This window comes from Bufo gargarizans, chromosome 1 (assembly GCF_014858855.1).
Source record: "Bufo gargarizans isolate SCDJY-AF-19 chromosome 1, ASM1485885v1, whole genome shotgun sequence".
NCBI classification, from domain to species: Eukaryota; Metazoa; Chordata; class Amphibia; order Anura; family Bufonidae; genus Bufo; species Bufo gargarizans.
In genome coordinates this window covers 64,976,257-64,999,096 of record NC_058080.1, presented here as the reverse complement: position 1 = coordinate 64,999,096, position 22,840 = coordinate 64,976,257, and the positions used below count along the sequence as shown (strand labels likewise).

The window sequence follows — 22,840 nt, the reverse complement described above, 5'->3', positions numbered from 1 at the left end:
ATTATTGGTGGCGCAGTGGGCCCCTCCTCCTCCTGTCTCTCCTCATTGGCAGCGCGGCACATGGGGGAGCGAGAGAGCGGCTCCTTCTCCCCTGTGCTGCTGAGAGAATATGGCGCACTGACAGCAGCGCGCTCATGTTCTGTAATAGCTCGCTGGACGCATTATCGGCATATCAGCAAGGTTAGATGCAGATACCGATAACTTTAAAAATCATGAATATCGGCTGATAATATCCGATAATCAGTCGATCCGTAATAAATACATCATGAGTGATGCTTCACAAGGGGGTATTTTTTTGAACATGTTCCTTTGGTATCAGAGGGAGTCACCAAAAAGGTACTGGACCATTGACAGAGCATTTGGACACAGGGATAGGGCGGCAAACTAAATATTTGCCCCAGGTGAAGTAAAGCCTAACTACAAATTTCATTAAATTATTTGTATCACAGCAAAGAAACCTTGCCTTATAGAGGTCCTGCTGGTGGGACTATTATTTCTGGGCGCCGCTCCGTTGCGCCTCTGTGGCCCCCATTACATTCTCCCGCGCTGTATGCTAAGTAACAGCATCGGAACACCAGGGAGGAGACACCAGCTTTTCTCAATGGGCGTCTCCTTCTACCTGGCTGTAGCTCTGTCCAATCGCAGCTCAGAACGGGGGAGAAGGCGAGTTTTTTTTTTCTCCGTGGCTGTGATGCTCTGCGCTACGATTGGACAGCGCTACAGCCAAAAGAAGGAGACGCCCATTGAGAAAAGCTGATGTCTCTTCCCTGGTGTTCCGAAGCTGTTACTTAGCATACAGCACGGGAGAATGTAACGGGGGCCACAGCAACGCAGCGGAGCGGCGCCCAGAAATAATAGTAAGTGCCGGGACATCCCCCATGTATGCCCTACATGTCCTGCTACTTAGTTAATAAAGTATAGACCCATGAAAGGTCCTCCAGTGGCCAGCGGGGCTCAAGAGGCAGCTGCCTTGGGCCCTCAGGAACAACTGGGCCCGGGGCAGCTGCCCCTTTTGCCCCGCGTTAAAGACGGCCTGGTGATAATGACCTGGGAACCTGAATCTTCTACACCTGATCCCACCTTTACTTATTGAACAGCATCTGTATTATTTGTATATTATATAGCATGCCACTAAGAAACTGCAATGGGCACCCACCAACCGAATGCCAGCTCCACTTGTCATAAAATGTGGCATTTCCAGAATGTCTCTTAGGGCTTATGCTCACAGTCATGGCATATATTTAGAGCTAAAGATGGGATTTAATGTGATCCTGTGAGACCAAGGCCTTTGTTAGTCCCTTCTTTTTCCCCTGATTTAATATGATGAGATCTAGTGCTGTGTTTGGCACTGACTATACGGCTCGTGCATGGAGCCATTATACAACCATTTCCATCACCCCTACTGGTGGCCATTTAGGTAAAACTTGGAGTGTCTGCTATTGTTCCATCCTCACCTTCTCTCTGACTCCTAGGTATCTATCAAGATTTCTTACCTTTCCAAACAAGCAGCTTCGAGAGAAGGTTAAACAATATGTAAACGCCAAGTCATTTCATGGTTCATTGTGTTCTTGGTAGTCCATAGTAATGTATCGGAATGTACATTTGGATAATGTTCATAGGAGAAGTGATGAAAGAGACTCCTGGTGTTCAGACGCGTCATTTTGGAAGAATGTTGCACATTTTCTGTTGAATTATCGTTTCCAGTCTACCCGAACTCTTTTAAAGTTCATTTGGCCACGCACAATGGAGCCATTTTACAGGATCTATCAATAACAATAGGATATTGTAGAAGAAGCAAACTATGCGATCCTGAACACTTTCCTAGTGGTCCATGAGGGATCTCGTTCTCAGATTCTCCTTGGCATACATAAATGGACACTTTGTGCATGTATACCATATGCCATCACTATAAATAATTGCACATGCACTCATGCATACTGTATTGCATAGTCCAAAATACATCTGTCCATCCAGTTCGGCCTGTCATCCTGCAAGTTGATCCAGAGGAAGGCAAAAATTCCTTCCCGAAGAGACATAACCCTAAGCGACATAACATAAAGATCGGGATGCTTAGCAGGGGGTTCTTTTACAAATGTGCACTATTTAACCACTTCAGCCCCGCTAGCTAAAACACCCTTCATGACCAGGCCACTTTTTACACTTCTGCACTACACTACTTTCACCGTTTATCGCTCGGTCATGCAACTTACCACCCAAATGAATTTTACCTCCTTTTCTTCTCACTAATAGAGCTTTCATTTGGTGGTATTTCATTGCTGCTGAAATTTTTACTTTTTTTGTTATTAATTGAAATTTAACGATTTTTTTGCAAAAAAATGACATTTTTCACTTTCAGCTGTAAAATTTTGCAAAAAAAACGACATCCATATATAAATTTTTCGCTAAATTTATTGTTCTACATGTCTTTGATAAAAAAAAATGTTTGGGCAACAAGAAATGGTTTGGGTAAAAGTTATAGCGTTTGCAAACTATGGTACAAAAATGTGAATTTTTGCAAAATGTTTTGGGGTGTCATTTTACATATACCCATGCTGGGTGAGAGAAATATCTTGGCAAAAGACAACTTTTCCAATTTTTTTATACAAAGTTGGCATTTGACCAAGATATTTCTCTCACCCAGCATGGGTATATGTAAAATGACACCCCAAAACACATTCCCCAACTTCTCCTGAGTACGGCGATACCAGATGTGTGACACTTTTTTGCAGCCAAGGTGGGCAAAGGGGCCCACATTCCAAAGTGCACCTTTCGGATTTCGCAGGCCATTTTTTACACATTTTGATTGCAAAGTACTTCTCACACATTTGGGCCCCTAAATTGCCAGGGCAGTATAACTACGCCACAAGTGACCCCATTTTGGAAAGAAGACACCCCAAGGTATTCCGTGAGGGGCATGGCGAGTTCCTAGAATTTTTTGTCGCAAGTTAGTGGAATATGAGACTTTGTAAGGAAAAAAGAAAAAAAAAAGAAAAATCATCATTTTCCGCTAACTTGTGACAAAAAATAAAAAATTCTAGGAACTCGCCGTGCCCCTCACGGAATACCTTGGGGTGTCTTCTTTCCAAAATGGGGTCACTTGTGGGGTAGTTATACTGCCCTGGCAATTTAGGGGCCCAAATGTGTGAGAAGTACTTTGCAATCAAAATGTGTAAAAAATGGCCTTTGAAATCCGAATGGTGCTCTTTGGAATGTGTGCCCCTTTGCCCACCTTGGCAGCAAAAAAGTGTCACACATCTGGTATCGCCGTACTCAGGAGAAGTTGGGGAATGTATTTTGGGGTGTCATTTTACTTATACCCATGCTGGGTGAGAGAAATATCTTGGCAAAAGACAACTTTTCCCATTTTTTTATACAAAGTTGGCATTTGACCAAGATATTTTTCTCACCCAGCATGGGTATATGTAAAATGACACCCCAAAACACATTCCCCAACTTCTCCTGAGTACGGCGATACCACATGTGTGACACTTTTTTGCAGACTAGATGCGCAAAGCGGCCCAAATTCCTTTTAGGAGGGCATTTTTAGACATTTGGATCCCAGACTTCTTCTCACGCTTTAGGGCCCCTAAAATGCCAGGGCAGTATAAATACCCCACATGTGACCCCACTTTGGAAAGAAGACACCCCAAGGTATTCAATGTGGGGCCTGGCGAGTTCATCGAATTTTTTTTTTTGCATAAGTTAGCGGAAATTGATTTTTTTAGTTTTTTTCTCACAAAGTCTCACTTTCATGGACTCAATATGCCCCTCACGGAATACCTTGGGGTGTCTTCTTTCCGAAATGGGGTCACATGTGGGGTATTTATACTGCCCTGGCTTTTTAGTGGCCCTAAAGCGTGAGAAGAAGTCTGAAATATAAATGTCTAAAAAATTTTACGCATTTGGATTCCGTGAGGGGTATGGTGAGTTCATGTGAGATTTTATTTTTTGACACAAGTTAGTGGAATATGAGACTTAGTAAGAAAAAACAAACAAAAAAAAAATATTTCTGCTAACTTGGGCCAAAAAAATGTCTGAATGGAGCCTTACAGGGGTGGTGATCAATGACAGGGGGGTGATCACCCATATAGACTCCCTGATCACCCCCCTGTCATTGATCACCCCCCTGGTAAGGCTCCATTCAGACGTCCGTATGATTTTTACGGATCCATGGATACATGGATCGGATCCGCAAAACACATGCGGACGTCTGAATGGAGCCTTACAGGGGGGTGATCAATGACAGGGGGTGATCAGGGAGTGTATATGGGTGATCACCCCCCTGTCATTGATCACCCTCCTGTAAGGCTCCATTCAGACGTCCGTATGATTTTTACGGATCCATGGATACATGGATCGGATCCGCAAAACACATGCGGACGTCTGAATGGAGCCTTACAGGGGGGTGATCAATGACAGGGGGGTGATCAATGACAGGGGGTAATCAGGGAGTGTATATGGGTGATCACCCCCCTGTCATTGATCACCCCCCCTGTAAGGCTCCATTCAGACGTCCGAATGATTTTTACGGATCCGTGGATACATGGATCGGATCCGCAAAACACATGCGGACGTCTGAATGGAGCCTTACAGGGGGGTGATCAATGACAGGGGGGTGATCAATGACAGGGGGTGATCAGGGAGTGTATATGGGTGATCACCCGCCTGTCATTGATCACCCCCCTGTAAGGCTCCATTCAGACGTCCGCATGTGTTTTGCGGATCCGATCCATGTATCCGTAAAAATCATACGGACGTCTGAATGGAGCCTTACAGGGGGGTGATCAATGACAGGGGGGTGATCAATGACAGGGGGGTGATCAGGGAGTTTATATTGGTGATCACGCCCCTGTCATTGATCATCCCCCTGTAAGGCTCCATTCAGACGTCCAAATGATTTTTACGGATCCATGGATACATGGATCGGATCCGCAAAACACATACGGACGTCTGAATGGAGCCTTACAGGGGGGTGATCAATGACAGGGGGGTGATCAATGACAGGGGGTGATCAGGGAATCTATATGGGTGATCACCCGCCTGTCATTGATCACCCCCCTGTAAGGCTCCATTCCATTCAAAACACGTCCGTATGTGTTTTGCGGATCCAATCCATGTATCCGTGGATCCGTAAAAATCATACGGACGTCTGAACGGAGCCTGACAGGGGGGTGATCAATGACAGGGGGGTGATCAGGGAGTTTATATGGGGTGATCATGGGTGATCAGGGGTTCATAAGGGGTTAATAAGTGACAGGGGGGGTGTAGTGTAGTGTAGTGTTTGGTGCTACTTTACTGACCTACCTGTGTCCTCTGGTCGTCGATCCAAACAAAAGAGACCACCAGAGTACCAGGTAGTAGGTATATTAGACGCTGTTATCAAAACAGCGTCTAATATACCTGTTAGGGGTTAAAAAAATCACATCTCCAGCCTGCCAGCGAGCGATCGCCGCTGGCAGACTGGAGATCCACTCGCTTACCTTGTGTTCCTGTGAGCACGCGCGCCTGCGTGCGCGCGTTCACAGGAAATCTCGGGTATCGCGAGATGACACGCCGATGCGTCCAGGAGGAGTAAATCAACCACCTCCCGGACGCATCGGTGCGTTAGGCGGTCGGGAGGTGGTTAAATAAGTATATGGTAGAAAAGTAGGTGTCTCACAAGTATCTTTTACAATAGATAGGTTCATAATCTTGGGAAAACTCCTTTAAGGAATTACAACAAAAGGGTAAAAAAAACTGCAAATTGCAAAAAGACATTTGTCCACCCAGTTCGGCCTGTCATCCTGCAAGTTGATCCAGAGGAAGACAAAAAAAAAACTGTGAGGTAAAAGACAATTTTCCCCACTTAAGGGGAAAAAATTCCTTCCCGACTCCAATCAGGCATCAGAATAACTCCCTGGATCAACGACCCCTCTCTAGTAGCTATAGCCTGTAATATTATTACACTCCAGAAATACATCCAGGCCCCTCTTGAATTCCTTTATTGTACTCACCATCACCACCTCCTCAGGCAGAGAGCTCCATAGTCTCACTGCTCTTACCGTAAAGAATCCTCTTCTATGTTTGTGTACAAACCTTCTTTCCTCCAGACGCAGAGGATGTCCCCTCGTCACAGTCACAGTCCTGGGGATAAACAGATGATGGGATAGATCTCTGTACTGTCCCCTGATATATTTATACATAGTAATTAGATCTCCCCTCAGTCGTCTTTTTTCTAAAGTGAATAGCCCTAATTTTGATAATGTTTCTGGGTACTGTAGTCCCCCCCCATTCCAGTTATTACTTTATGGCTATGTTCTCATCACGGGCATCTATGCCACTTTTGATGCAACCAGTTATCTTATCGGCCTTGGCATCAGCTGCCTGACACTGGTTTCTACAGCTTAGGGTGCATTCACATCACCGTTTAGCTTTCCGTTCTTCTGATCCATCAGAAGAAGTAAGAGAGAGAAAAAAAAAACAGGATCCTGTAATGGGAATCATCAATGGCAATCCATGCTGCTCTCAGTAATTATACCTAGAACATCTATAAAAACCCAGCTGCCCCAGACTCGCACCTCAGCTCATAAATATAATTGAAATCCACATGTAAAATAACAACAGCTATGAGATGTTGATTTTATGCGTCACCTGCCTCCGCTCCGGGAATAGCTGCAGCTGGTATCATGTAGACCTCGCTGGTAGACCTCTAGAGGTAGAGTTCTGCTTCAGTCTGTTGCTCTATAGAAGTCAATCAGAGGTAGACATAGCACTCAATGCTATTTTTGATGCAGTTTTTAACTCCAAAACCATGAGTGGATTTCAAAAAGAGAAGACTCAGTCCTCTATATGTATCATCTGTTTATGACTCTTTGGCATCAAAAACTACATAAAAAATCCCAAACATGGAAGCCCACATTAAGAATTTATATTGAAGACACTTATTGCTCATGCGCCATACAGGACTACAAGTGTGCCTGAAGAAGGACAGTTTCTTACCTGGGATGCTGAACTAGATACATTGGTGCAGTCAGGGGCAGAACTTAAAGGGGTTCTGCACCTTCATTTAACTGATGATCTATCCTCTGGATAGATCATCAGCTTCTGATCGGCGGGGGTCCGACACCCGGGACCCCCGCCGATCAGCTGTTTGAGAAGGCAGCGGCGCTCCAGCAGCGCCGCTGCCTTCTCACTATTTACCGCCGGGCCGCCCGCCCACTGACGTCACGACTTGTATCAACTAGAGTGGGCGCGGCTAAGCTCTGTTCACTTGAATGGAGCTTAGCCGCGCCCACTCTAGTTGATACAAGTCGTGACGTCAGTGGGCGGGCGGCCCGGCGGTAAACAGTGAGAAGGCCGCGGCGCTGCTGGAGCGCCGCTGCCTTCTAAAACAGCTGATCGGCGGGGGTCCCGGGTGTCGGACCCCCGCCGATCAGAAGCTGATGATCTATCCAGAGGATAGATCATCAGTTAAATGAAGGTGCAGAACCCCTTTAAAATGGTCCTGGAAAAAAAGCTAAACGTGGCCCCATGTTGTAGGCAGGTCCAAACTGGGGGATGTAGGACAAGTAAGCAGGGCCTGCAATACCATAGTGCAGCACATAATACTGCCCCAGCAGAACCAAATATCACAGTGCAGCACAAAATACCGCCCCAGGAGAACCAAATATCACAGTGCAGCACAAAATACCACCCCAGGAGAACCAAATATCACAGTGCAGCACAAAATACCACCCCAGGAGAACCAAATATCACAGTGCAGCACAAAATACCACCCCAGCAGAACCAATTATCACAGTGCAGCACAAAATACCGCCTCAGCAGAACCAAATATCACAGTACAGCACAAAATACCGCCCCAGCAGAACCAAATATCACAGTGCAGCACAAAATACCGCCCCAGCAGAACCAAATATCACAGTGCAGCACAAAATACCGCCCCAGCAGAACCAAATATCACAGTGCAGCACAAAATACCGCCCCAGCAGAACCAATTATCACAGTGCAGCACAAAATACCACCCCAGCAGAACCAAATATCACAGTGCAGCACAAAATACCACCCCAGCAGAACCAAATATCACAATGCGGCACAAGATACTGCCCCAGCAGAACCAAATGCCACAGTGCAGCACAAAATACCGCCCCCAGCAGAACCAAATATTATAGTGCAGTGCAAAATACTGCCTCCCTCGCCACAGTATTCAACTAAATTTGTGATACAGTTGATTTCAGGAGGGCACCTGAGGCTGATGGCCAGGTGCATAAGTACCTGACGCTCCCAGCATTAATTCATTCTGAGAGCATCAGATCATTATGTACCTGGCCAGTGGCCGTGCAGAGGGCTTGGGTGGACCTCTGGGCATCAGCCCACTGTAAATTTCCCTGTAGGGTCTTTGGCCAATCTGCCCTTGGTGCAGTCTTCAATAAAGTCTTAAATTGAAGGATTAGCAGGCCCTGGTCCTGCCAAAATCAGCAGGTTCAGCCAATGTTTGCCCAGTCTGTAAGGCCACCTTTAGGCACAGACTGGAGAGGCTGCAGACTGTGCAGCAGCATTCATGTCACAGGCTGTGTGCCAATTTCAGCAGAGAAGTGTGCAGAGGTCTGGTTGGCCATAGGTTTACATCATCTGCAGAAAGCAGCCTGGAGGGGATTTAACATCAGTATATGTAGGGATATGAAAAATTGCAGTTGTCACCCACGGCACATTCTCCCTGATATTTTATTACTCTGTAACCTACAAGAGACAGCAGTGGCATCAGACATCATTACAGAGAGAATTCACACGAGAAACTATGGTTTTCTCTAGAGTCTGCCTCTGTCTTTGTACTCTGGACTTTATTATTGATACTTTAATTATTTTATTGTAATCTTTCTTGATCTTAACAAGGGTTGAGCAAACCCGAACTGGGTGATTTTATTATTTTCTGTTATAACATGGTTATAACGGAAAATAATAGCATTCTTAAGACAGAATGCTAAATAAAATGACCATGGAGGGGTTAAAAATAATAAAAAAAAACTCACCTCATCCACTTGATCACGCAGCTTTGATCGCACAGTTATTCTTTCTACAGGACCTGCGAAAGGACCTGCGATGACGTCACCGTGCTCGCCTGACCACGGTGACGTCACCGCAGGTCCTGCTGAATGAAGATCTTCTATGTTCATTCAGCAGGACCTGTGGTGAAGTCACCTCACTCGCCACGTGGTGAGCGCAGTGACGTCATAGCAGGTCCTTTTGCAGGTCCTGAAGAAAGAATAACTGTGCGATCAAAGCTGAGCGATCAAGTGGATGAGGTGAGTTTTTTTTATTATTTTTAACCCCTCCATGGCCATTTTATTTAGCATTCTGTCTTAAGAATGCTATTATTTTCCTATATAACCATGTTATAACGGAAAATAATAAAGTGAAGTTCGGGTCCCCATTGATTTTTTGGGTCAAGTTCGGGTCCCGAACCCGAACTTTGACATGAAGTTTGGCCGAACCCGAACTTCCATGGGTTCGCTCACCCCTAATCTTAACATGTTTTTCCCCTTTGTTTTTTTTTCCTGTATGTTCCCTTTCTATTAATTATCACTTGGCCAATATCTGTTTTTCAGTTTGTTCTCAAAATTGCCGGATAAATACATAATGGACTATGTAATAGATAACAGCAGTCAAGTATCATTTGTAAAAATACACGTAATTGGAATTGCACTAATTGCTGCAATAGATCTGCAGTTGCCACAATTTGGTGAACTATGAACAGGCGGCTGAGCATTGATACCACGGAAAGACAGCCCGGGGGTCTCGTAGACACAGCCGATTATTCACGTCTCAAAATCCAGGTCGCATATGCAGAGACTATTATAAAGTAGAAGGGAATCCTTGGAAATATACAATAGTTTTACAAATTTGTTTTTAAGCTTTAGCCCTGTTTAGGGAGTATTAGTTCCCTCGAGGTACTAAGGTGCAACTACAGTCTTGGTACATTGCGCTGATACTAATGCAGTGCAAATCTCACTTCACCAAGTAACGTCTTGACATATCGACCTTTGTCTTGACCTCTGTCCCTCCACACAGGCTGCGACCTGCTTGCCGGCTCTCTCTGTCTACTGCGCATGCTCACTCCGACTCTTAAAGAGCCAGTGCGCGCACCCTGGTCTTCATCAGCCAATGGCTGGCACCCTTGGACTATTTAAGGAAGGTGCCTGTACAAGAGGTTCTTAGTACTCCAGTGTCCTGCATGCAGGTGTGCTGATATACTTTTGTCTGCCTGTGTAACGACTTCTGTCTGTCTGCCCCCGGCTGCCTGTCCTGACATCTGCCTGATCTCTCTACTGACTCTAAGCTGCCTGCCCTGACCTTGGACGGTGTCTTGGGTTGCATATATTCTTCCTGTCCTGAGCTTACGTCTGACAAAAGTTTTGCTTGATCCCTCTGTGCTCTGCACTGGTGTCTTTTGACCCACATGGGTCAGCTATCACCTGAACAGAGACTATGCCAGGAGGTAGTGGCCTGGTTCATCTACAGTGAGGTCTAGATCCTTGTATAGGGGTTAGTGAAAACCAAGGGACTGCCAGGATAATGTCCTTAGGAGTAGCTCCAAGTCAAATCTGTTCAGTTGACACAGTAGTTCCACACCCACTGTGTAACCTGGAGAATCTATTCTTATGACTCTATGTTGTGCCATTCCTTTATTATTCCTACTAGAAGTTATAAACAAGTTGCCAGCAGTCTGCCATAAAGATCCAGATAGGCGTTACCAGATGGGGGTTTGTTCCTGCCAAATTTGACACTGGCAGCACCGATGGGATAATTGTCAGACTGTGCAGGATCACATCCCCAACTGGTAACACCCAGAGGGACCTTTACTACACACTTCTAGCAATTCATTCATAACTTTAAGTAGGAATTAAATAGGAATTGCACATAAAATCATAAGGATGCTCCAGAATTGTTATTACATGGGGAAGTAGTTACTAAAACTGATATTTTAAGAGAGGTCAAGGGTATGTCCACACAGGACAGGTCATCTGTAGAAAAAACTGCATTGTATTTCAAAGCAGCACAGTGGCCTCAGGACTCGACCATGATATGGACAAGAAGTTGCCAAATTGTGAGCAGTCATTGATAAGCCATGAGTTTGGGTGATATAGATGAAAAAATGTTGCAGGCAGCTAGTCTAGTACTAGAAGTTTGTACTACTGCCAGACACGGAGACATAAGTCATTTCAATGTGGTTCTGACAGAGCACCTTATTGTTGCCTAAGAATTTCCATAGCAGGAGGAGAGGAGTGTGTTGATCTTGTGGGAGTCCAGTGACCCTATAGTTTTGATTTGCTTTTTTAGAACTGTTATAGGTTATGGTATAAACATTACTGCAACCTATAAAAAAATAATCTATGTACCGTGACTTTGATGGAACTTTTTGGACAATCTCCTTGAGCCATTTTTCCACTCACTCAAAGGCCTAGTGAGAACAAAACCATAAATGTGTCTCTCTGTCTTCCTTCAAGAATGCATTTTTCCAGTTGTAGCAACATCTCGAAAAAAAGAGTAGCCAAGGATAATTCAGTGTAAGAAGCCCTTAAATCACATTTGATTATTTTTCCTCGGTGTAAGTAGTGAAGTTTCTAAACTGTGCCAGACTTCCATGTGAGGTGGTCATTAATTTTCCAAATAATCCAAACCTTGTTCTTCTCTCTTTTTTATTCCAAAACCACAAATTGTTAAAAAAAAAAAAAAAAACACGTTTTAGTATGTGGATGGATGCCAGGCCTGTCCTGTTGTGATCTCGTGCCTTTGCACAGGGATAACCCAGAGCAGGGGGATGTACATGCTGACAATGCAAAATGTAGGCCATCACTACTTAATGAGTTCCAGCTTTGATTCGCTATGAACATGTACCCAAAATTATTGAAAGAATAGAAAAAATATCAGTGTCTGTTTGTTTTCCGGTCCTAAATTGTCTTCTGCCAGGTAGGGAACATACAATTCTTAAAATCCAGAGAGCTCCAGCAGACATAACCAAGAATGTTCCAGTGAAATGCTTGCAAGTAAACAGATACAGTAGGTGACTCAATCAACAAATCCCTATTTTCAATAGCAGAACTTAAAATTTGTGTAGGCCTTCTAGAGGAATTCCCCAAATTTGCTAAATATACAAGTACATTGGCTATTAGGCAAGAAGGCAATATCACTAGAGGATTATGGTGCCAAATTTAGATATTTATTCTACATTCCTACATTTTCTACTGTGCTATTAAAACATTGTAATTGTTACATAATCAATATAGTGTTGCGGTGGTGGTCCGGGCCTGCTGCCACTCCACTCACCTGCTCCCCCACTCCCGGGTTCCATTGGCCCAGACCCGCTGCCATCTTTCCTCCATCATTTATCTCCTCCTTGCAGGCTGAGGAACCCTTCTTCTCTCTCCGTAGATCATGGATAGAACCTCCAGCTCTTAAGGGCCCAGCACACACGCAGATCAATTTTTCCCCAGCCAGTGACTAAAAGCATCACTGAGCGTTCAACAAACTTTGCATTAATCAAGAGTACAATGTGTGTACATGTGGAATAACACTTTTTGGCCATTATGTGACTTGTATCTGGTATTTTTAGTAGGAATTCCTCTGTGCTCTGTTGCTGAATATCTAGCTTGCGGTTCTGCCACACATGATGAGTGAAGACTAGCTGCCATCCACTGCACACAGAAAGTAGAGGAGAATTTCATTCCTAACTGTCTCACAGTCACTCAGAAGCAGCCCCAGAATAAAGAATGACAATAGAGAGAAGTACTGACATGTATGGTTGTAAATGAAGCACTTGTGCTGCGCTAAAACATTCCTTTGTAGCTGTGCAGTCTCTCTTTGTCAGTACCTGTCTCAGAGTTCCTACTCAATCCTCTCCATCCCCTCGCTATAGACTTGCCTGAGGTGTTATATGATCCTCCTGCATGGATGATCTGTACTGAATGGAAATAAGACATTTTTTAAAGCGAAAAGAAATGGGGGGGGGGGGCTGGAGGGTTAACTGGTAAACAGCTGATAACAGGAGAACTAGGACATTTCTTACTGAGTTGACTTATTAGAACGTTTCATGTGGTCACTTGTACTATAGATTTATGCAATGCTGTGTGAAAAGTTATTGACCATTTAAGAAACCTTATCCTGTGGGATAGGTGCCTGAACAATACGTTCTGATAAACTAGTTTCCTGCAAAGGTGTGCATCTACATCTACCCCTGTACCTACTTCAGCCTTTTTCCTGGAATTGACCCTTCAATGCCTGACCTGATCTCCGTTCTGACCCTGAGCTGCCCCTGCCCAGCCTAACCTTGGACTGTTTATTGAATTGCAAGAACTCTGCCTGCCCTGACCTCAGCCTGTCCCTGTCTACAGTTTTAACTTTGGTGCTTGGTCCAAGCAGTTTATTATACTCAGCATTAATTATAATTGTTCACACTGGCCTACTCATGGATGTTAAATCTCCCTGGAAAAAAATGCTGTTTGTTGAATGTCTACTCTGCATTTAATAAAACCATGAGCTAAATAACATAAATTGTCTATTTTAACTCAAGAAGTACATAAGCCAATCCTATAACAATTAACCCCTCATCCCATGATGTACTATTACACCATAGACAGATGGGCCTAAACGCGATATGCCATACTATTACAGCAATGTGATCGTGCAGGCTTAGAAAATTGAGCCCGTTCCATTGACAGAGGGTGTCAGCTGTAACTTACAGCTGACACCCTGCTGCAACGGCGGTGCACGCTGTTACCTATGATCACAACCATTTAGTCATAAACTATTGACTGCGCTATCTAAGCGGTTTGACAGAGGCATTGTCCCACTGTATTGGCAAACCACAATGCCTAATGAAGACCTCCACATCCACTATCTTTATACATCTATTAGACCTGTCAGCCCTAGGCTGACTGGCATAATAAACTGCACTACGAAATTACTGCATGCATTATACTAGTAATTGAGGCCCATAGAAGGGTCTAAAAATAATATATTAAAATAATAATATAAATAACTGCAGAAGTGAACTGAGCATATATTTTTCTTGTTGGACTGAAATAGGCCACTATATTCTTTCACCAGAATAAGGCTAGTTTCACACTAGCGGCAGGGGAATCCGGCAGGCTGTTCCTGTGGGTCAACAGCCTGTGTGCCCCCGGACTGCCGCTCCGTCCCCATTGACTATAATGGGGGCGGGGCGGAGTTTCGGCAGCGCACGGCGAGAGGCAGCCGGACTAAAAGTACTGCATGTCGTATGTCAATGGGGACGGAGCAGCAGTCCGGGGCACACGTGAACTAACCGCAGGACGGAGCCGACAGGCTGTTCACCCATCGGAACAGCCTGCCGGACTCCCCTTCCGCTAATGTAAAAATACCCTTAACTGCAGAAATGCGCTGAGAATATATTTTTCTTTTTTTACTGTAGTACACCCCGATACGCTTTCACCAGAAATAATTGCAACAGTGCAGTGTGTATATTTTTTTCTTTTTTTACTGTAATACGCCCCTATGTGCTTTTAACAGAATTAACTGCAACGGTGCAGTGCGTATATATTTTTCTTTTTTTAAAATAAAATACACCCCTATAAGCTTTAACCAAAAAACAATTAAATAGTGCAGTGCGTATATATTTTTCTTATTTTACTGAAATACGTCAGTATACGATTTCACCAGAAATAACTGCAACAGTGCAGTGCGTATATATTTCTTATTTTACTGAAATACGCCCCTATGCGCTTTTAACAGAAATAACTGCAACAGTGCAGTGCGTATATATTTTTCTTTTGTTTAATGAAATAGAACCCTATACGCTTTAACCAGAAAACAATTAAATAGTGCAGTGCATATTTATTTTTCTTATTTTACTGAAATACGCCCCTATATGCTTTCGTCAGAAATAACTGCAACAGTGCAGTGTGTATATATTTTTCTTATTTTACTGTAATAAGCCCCTATACGCTTTTACCAGAAATAACTGCAACAGTGCAGTGTGTTTATATTTTTATTTTTTTAATGAAATATGCCCCTATATGCTTTAACCAGAAATAACTGCAACAGTGCAGTGCGTATATATTTTTCTTATTTTACTGTAATACGCCCCTATATGCTTTTAACAGAAATAACTGCAACAGTGCAGTGCGCATATATTTTTCTTATTTTACTGTAATACGCCCCTATATGCTTTTAACAGAAATAATTGCAGCAGTGCGTATATATTTTTCTTATTTTACTGAAATACGCCCCTATACGCTTTTAGCAGAAATAACTGCAACAGTGCAGTGCATATATATTTTTATTATTTTACTGAAATACGCCCCTATATGCTTTTAATAGAAATAACTGCAACAGTGCAGTGCATATATATTTTTATTATTTTACTGAAATACGCCCCTATACGCTTTCACCAGAAATAACTGCAGAAATGCACTGAGAATATATATATTATTTTTTTTTACTGTAATACGCCCCTATACGCTTACAACAGAAATAACTGTAGAAGTGAAATGCGTATATATTTTTCTTGTCGTACTGAATAAGATACTAAGATATAAGCCACTAAAGGCTTTCCAACTTAGCAATTGCAGCACAATAACAAAAAGCTGGAATGACAGAGCTGTCTAATGACTATTTGGATCCCCAAATAATCGTTCCGTGCACTTGTAAATCACTTTCCTATTAATGTCCCTAGCGCCTTCTGACGTCTCTCCCTGCACTAAGATGCTGTGAAATGATTCCTCCCTATCCTTTCCCTGCACTTAGAAATCCCTTTTCCAGTTTTTTTTTAAACATAGGGGTTTTTCCAATAGCTGTCCCTAGCGCCTTCACACGTCGTTCCCTGTACTCTGAACGCTGGAAAATGGCAGAATCTATAATGGCTGCCGTATTTATAGGGCTGTAACATCACAGGGCTGGCTGGCTGCAGATTGTCCGAATCGAAGCTGACGAAGTGGAATTTAATCCGAATTTCAGGAAAACTTTGATTTGCAACGAATGCAAATTTCCTCGTGCTTTGTGGTAACGAATCGCAATTTTCCTAAAATGGCGGCTACACGTGTGAGGACTGAGAACATGGGGCAAGGAACTCTGGGAAGGCGGGATCACCCAGATTGACATGCCCTCAGTCCTCACACGAGTAGCTGCCATTTTAGGAAAATTGCAATTCGTTACCACAAAGCACGAGGAAATTTGCATTCGTTGCGAATCGAAGTTTTCCTGAAATTCGGATTGAATTCCACTTCATCAGCTTCGATTCACTCATCTCTACTTATTAATATAACTGGTTCTGAAGCAAGTAAATCTATCTAACTGTAAGTAGGAGCGGTACCGCTGCACGTGTGGTGTGCAGCCTAACCTGCACTTGTATGGCCGTACAAGTTTACTTGAGATAGTCTACTGACGTCTAATAAGGAGATCCTCTCTGGCATCATAGTTAGGGTTCACAGTGTTGCTTGTAATACGGTGCCGAGTATAACACTACCATTCCTGCGCAAACTGAGTTATTATACAAATCTCCCTAACAGTTTGCAGGGGAACATCTTTCAGTATATTTTGGGACTAGGTCCGTTCAGTACAGACTGTGGCAGTACTTTGACCACATTGGAGGGTTGCACACAAATATCCATATTGTGTAGTTTCCCTCCTTTCCAAATGGACCCCTATGCCTGACAGGATATCGGTGATGTTCGCATTCCACTGATATCTCTTTGGCCATAGGTCCCATCTGCCTGTTGATACATTGAGACAGGGGTGAAATGATTATTTCTACCCATATTTTATTTTGTTTTTGAATAAAACTTTTTTTATTTTTTTTAACCGTCTAAGACAGGCAGCAAGAAATAATACATTATTTATGCCACATGGTAAACTCTGTAAAGAAAAAAATTATAAGAAAATGAGAAAATATCAGAATTGCTGTTTTTGGATACCTCATCTTCAAAAAATTAATAAAAGTTATTATACAGCTGTATATCTCCAAAATGGTCCCAATAAAAAAAAATATAACTTGCTCTGAAAAAAACCAAGCTCTCACACAGCTCCATCAACGGAAAAATAAAAATGTTATGGCTCCCAGAATATGGTGGCATAAAAAACTGTGTGGTTTTTTTTTTTCCAAAAAGTGCTTTTATTAATCAAAAGTAGTATAACATAAAATTTGAAATGTAAAAAAGGGGAAATTGCTGTTTTTGTACCCCAGAAAGAGTTACTAAAAGATAAACAATAAATTATATGCACCCCGAAATGGAGCCATGGAAAAATATAACTCATCTTGCAAAAAAACAAGCACTCATATGGCTATGTAGACAAAAAAAATACTCCATAGCTTTTGGAATCTGTCAATAAAAAATATAAAAAAACTTTTAAAAATTACAGTGTCCTTAAGGGGTTAAACATGTGATGATTTATAAGGAAATAGGGCACCAGCACATAAATTACCTTCCGCATGTAATGTACTTTTCATGAGGTTTTCAGGTGAACATATTTTCCATTTCCAACCTCTGATGCCTGTAACGTATATCGTATTTTACCCTCTGCAAGAAGAAGAAATCTTTTTCTTCCAAATCTGTAAGCGCTTAAGGTTTTCTACGAATATATAAACTATAGTTTTACTTCTAGTACCTGACGAGAACTTGGATATTTATGTGAAAAAATATTGGCTTTTTGCATTTAGAAAACCTTCCCCGTGGCAGACATTCTGAAACACTTAAAATTGCATACAGAGCGGTATAGTTATAGAGGGATCATTGTGCAGATTACTTACATATAAATAAAAATAGCCGCTGTGAATTTATAACCGACTGCCATCCAGGGGGTCTGCATACTTGTGGATGACATCAATGTCTTCGTAATTCACAGCTTAGCTGCAGTATATTCTGAACCATGATTCCAGAGGAAGTGTGACTATGGGAATCACTAAATGCATGAAAGGGTTAAATTAAATGGTGATCTTTTGAGCCATTTATTTTAATTTTTTTTTGTTCTCTTAATATATATTTATAGTTGTGATTTTAATATTTTTAAACCAAATTCCTGTATAGGGTTAAATGATAACATGCTAACTGCTACTTCAGCCACCACTAGAGGGAGCTTCGGAGCTTAGTGCATACTGCGCTATTATTACGTTCAATGTTTAAACTGTATGCAGTGGGCTCCTAAGCTCTCCCCAGTGGTGGCAGAAGTTTATTATCTTACTCTCCATGAGAAAAACTGATCTCTGACCACTACAAAGAGTTATTATAATAATGGATTTATATTTACTGTCAGCCATGTCCTCACACCCCCATTTGCTGACAGATAGCAGAGGTAGTGAACTCCACAGGAGGACCCTGCTTCAAAGCCCCAGCCCTGATTTTCATTTGATTCACCTTTTGGCATGTTCATCAGTGTACATGCAAAATAAGTTCCCACCCCCCCCCCCCCCCCCAGCTATCTGAGTGTCAGCTGGCAAGGAAGAAAGCCCCAGGAGTCCAGGCTTCAAGGAGGCCCCAGGTGGAGAAGGTCACACTTCAGTCAACCAGTTTGGAGCCAAGCTAAATCCTGCAGGAAAACCCCCAGCAGGAGGTATCAGCCCTTGACCAGGATCAATGATACCTCCCAGACATGTTGGCACCTACCTTTCATAAGGAAATATAATTCGCCTGGCCATCGCAGGCACAAACTGGATACATATTTGTGTCCTGGTGGCCACGATGTATGTGCCCATGGTCTTTGTTTAATGGGGCGAGGTCAGGGAAGGGAGATATCCATATTTCCCCATAGAAACCACATAACGGTACCAGGTTTGGACTCTACTTGTAGCCGGAACCTAGGCAGGTCCGTTGGTCCCAGAACCATCTCCCTGTGACCCTCTGGTCTGGAGCTATGAACCCTCAAGGGTTTTGTGTGTCATTTGCTGCCAGCCCAGAAGAGGGGGAGTGGACCCCTCCCTGAGGCCGGGAGGAAAGGGGCCGGCTACAGGTTAAAAGGCTTATGCCAGCAAGCGGGCGTGTCGTTCTCTGAAGAAGGGTCACATCGTGTAATGTGTTTAGAGGGACCCAGGAACTAGCTGAGATCACGGCCCTTCATGTGGACTCCAGCAAAGAACATCTCGCAACCAAAAGGAACTTTAATCTTACCCGGTAACTGACTTTTACTCTGCTTAACCCTGTTGTACCCATATACCCTGTATTTGCAACCTCATACCACTGTATAAATTCTCTGTGTATATTGTATTAAATCTAGTGTGCCCTTACGGCGATTAAATATATAATTTAATTATTGTGCCATCTTGTATCTCGATCACGAATCCCCACGTCCGTGTTTTGGCCTAGGTATAAGCTACCGCGGGTTGGTTTCTCACCCTATATAATCCCTTTAGCGGACCGGACTTATATCAAACGAGAAGCTGGTGGCAGATTTCCCGGGCTGAGACAGCGCTGTTTTCACTGCGGCAGTGAAAAGGCTCTCTCAGCTTGTTGCCTCTCTGTGCCCGCGTGGACAGGAGGTGTGTGTGTAAACTGTACCAACCTGACCTTACCTGCTCCTCTGGAGGGCGTAATGTCACGTTTTTGGTAACCAGGGACAATACCGGGTCTCGTGAGCTCGACGTATGTCAAATGCCAGCTATGTTATACAGATGGCAACATGCCTGCAACTGCCTGAGCTTTTAACCACTCATGTTCAATAGTGACCTCAGCATCTTAGTGGGGACTCCCTCTTTACCCCAATGACAACCACATTGTGGGGTGACAAGGGTTCGTCATAGCATCCCAGAGGCTTAGTGAAGGCCTTAGGCCTGTCATGTTAATACTCCTATTACAACCTGCCTCTGGTGGCTGTAATAATGGTATAAATCACAATACACTGCAATGGAGAAGTATTACAGTGCGTTGTACAAGAAATTGCAGGTTCACGTTCCCTAGGGGACCTAAAATAAAAAGTTAAAAACAGAGTTGATAAATAAATATGGCACCAATTAAAACTACAGCTTGTCCTGCAAAAAGAAAAGCAAGCCCTCACACAGCTCCATCAGTAGAAACATAAGTATGGGTTTCGGAATATGGTGACTGGTTTGCAATACACAATATTGGATACATTGTATATTGGAACATTGAAAAAATAAAAAAATACATCCCATTACACAAAAAAAAATCCATCATAACACTATGCTGACTGAAAAAATAATAATTTAAACTTGAGCTCCATTGCAAATGTGAAAAAAAAAGTAAAACATTTACAAGGGACATTTACCAAGAAGGTAAGGCTACTTTCATTACTACGTTTTTTCTGTCCAGTTTTCAGATCCGACAATGGGATCTCAAAACCACAGCAAAACGCATCCGTTTAAATAATACAACCGGCTGCATCCGTTCAGAACAGATCAGGTTGTATTTTATCGAAAATGAACATGCCAGACCCATTGTAAGTCAATGGGCGCCAGATCAATTTTTTTACGTTTCTGAAAAAACTGGATTTGGCACCGTTGAGTTAAATGGCTTTTGGTGTCGAATCCGGTATGTTCAGTTTTCCATGCCGCACACAAAAGCGATGTATGCAACGATTTAGTGTCCGGCATGGGAACACAATAAACCGGAGCGGAATTCATTCTGCTGCACTCCGTTACGGTTTGTTCAGTTTTATCCCCATTGACAATGAATAGGGACATGCCGGATCTCAAAACCAGAAAGAAAAATGCAGATGTGAAAGTAGCCTAAAAAAAACTTCTTATATATTGCATTAAAGTATTGAAATGCCAATTTAATAGCTACAAGAAGTGAAGGGTGTTCACATGATTCCACAAACCATAGTCTGACTACGACTACGGAACTCCTGAGAGAGAGCAGAGGGGAAAGGTGAGACTATATAGAGTAAGTTTTGATAATTAAATGTATCAGCTTTGACTCAGGAAAGCAGAGAGTCGCTGGTAGACATGATCACACCAAGGAATTGCAAATACAAGAAAATGTTATGTCGCCAGATGGTGCTGCATTTTGTTAATATAGCACTTCCTGGTGGCCATATTTGATAAACAACATAAGAAATAATTTTGTTAGATAAATCAAGGATGGAGAAAGAAAAAATAAAATTTTACTAAAGATTCTTATTTAATCAATGACCTTTTCTGTGTTATATTTTACAGGTCAGAGGAGTTAAAGGTGTTTTTCTGGCCAATCAAAAAATAGACGGTAAAGTGACAACGCTTATAACTTATAATAAAGGCCGTGATTGGGATTATCTAACTCCACCAAATGTGGACATGACAGGCAAGCGAACCAACTGCAAACCGGTAAGTTTCAATAATATCTGTTGCCTATCAGTATGTAACTCAGATAATTTTAGTTTTCTTCTGTAACTTCAGATGCCCACTGATAGCACCAGCATCTTCTATACGTACACACTGTCTAGACAGAACAGCTGTTTTAATGTTAAGAACTTATGTTTTTACTAATGAGGAACAAAACATTTTTAGAACAAAATAATTCTATTTCTTTACTTATCTGAAGTTTTATTAAGTTGTTGATGCTAAAACCTAGGGTGAGTCTTGTGGTCAATCGAAAGGACTGAAATCGTCCCCATTTTTAGTAAAATATATGATTTTATATATACCGTATATATTATGGCTGCATGAAACCTATGGGTTGCATAGATCAGTATTACAGCACTTAAAGGGTTCTTCCAGCACCCAGTGGATCCCTCAAACCCACCGTAATTACACAGAACACACCTATAGGAGAATGTTTGTCATGGATCGGCGTCGGGATGGAACCCGGTCACATGATGGATGGTCCTTTTCTGAAAATCCAGCTTCCTCCAGTGAAAGTATGTCATAGGTCAACCTCTTGGAAATCTAGTAATGTGATGCTCCTCTTCTGAAAATCCAGCTTCCTCCAGTGAAATTTTGTCATAGATCGACCTCTTGGGAGTCCGGTCACGCGATGCTCCTCTTCTGAAAATACAGCTTCCTCTAGTGAAAGTTTGCCATAGATCGATATCTCGGGAATCCAGTGATGTGATGCTCCTCTTCTGGAAATCCAGCTTCCTCCAGTGTCATCAGGTTTCCAGCCTGGGCTACAGATGGGACGTCACTTCCACTGTAGATGGCGTTAGTGCTATTCCTTTCCCTGGCGTATGTGAAACTCCTGAATCCACCTCATCAGCTCATGCACCAAAAATTAGTAATAGTTCTGGCCCCATCCACAGCAGAAGTGATGTCTAGCCCATTGCCCAGGCAGAAAGCAGATTAAGGATCAGCAAAAGCTGGATTTTCAGAATAGCGTCACATGATAGGATCCTTAAAGGCCACTACTTTGGAAAGCTAACTATATCACAAACTTCCTCCTACAGGGGTGTTATGTGTGATTCAGGTTAGTTTGTGAGGCCAACTGGATCCCAGAAAACCCCTTTTTTTGTACCCTTGAATGCCCTGGTTGTCATACTGAGGTACATGAAGTATCCATCTGTATCAAGCTGAAAACAGGTTCTATTGCCATTTTGTAAAGCTATATCCCCCTAGAAGTAATAATTTAGGGAAAATGAATTATACAAAGACATGTGAGGTACTATATCGCACAATATGGAGTACATACACACAGGTTGTCAGGTTATGCTGAGAGTTGTAGTTTCAGAACAGATGAAGAACCACTAGTTGGAGAGCACTGGTCTGCTCTATGTCTTAGGAAGTTTAAAACATGTCAGTGTTTCCAAAATAGCATTGGGTTTTCCGCCGACATGGTAGTAACCATGCTTGAGTTAAGATCTGCAACTCATTGTTTGGCATAGATCATGTATTCCAGACCTTTGCTTCCTAGTTTTCTTTAAGATATTGAAAGCAATCTTCTCTTCAGACTCGATACCACCTGGGCTTGCA

The 22,840-nt window shown here is 42.8% G+C and overlaps 1 protein-coding gene across 1 annotated transcript in view; it reads left to right on the top strand.

The window, feature by feature from the left end:
* SORCS2 (sortilin related VPS10 domain containing receptor 2) overlaps nucleotides 1-22,840 on the top strand; it is an 896,202-nt gene that overhangs the window by 774,677 nt on the left and 98,685 nt on the right. Inside the window, exon 10 of the mRNA XM_044280630.1 lies at nucleotides 21,113-21,259. Coding sequence (XP_044136565.1) covers nucleotides 21,113-21,259 — 147 coding nt within the window. The remainder of the gene's footprint in view (nucleotides 1-21,112; nucleotides 21,260-22,840) is intronic.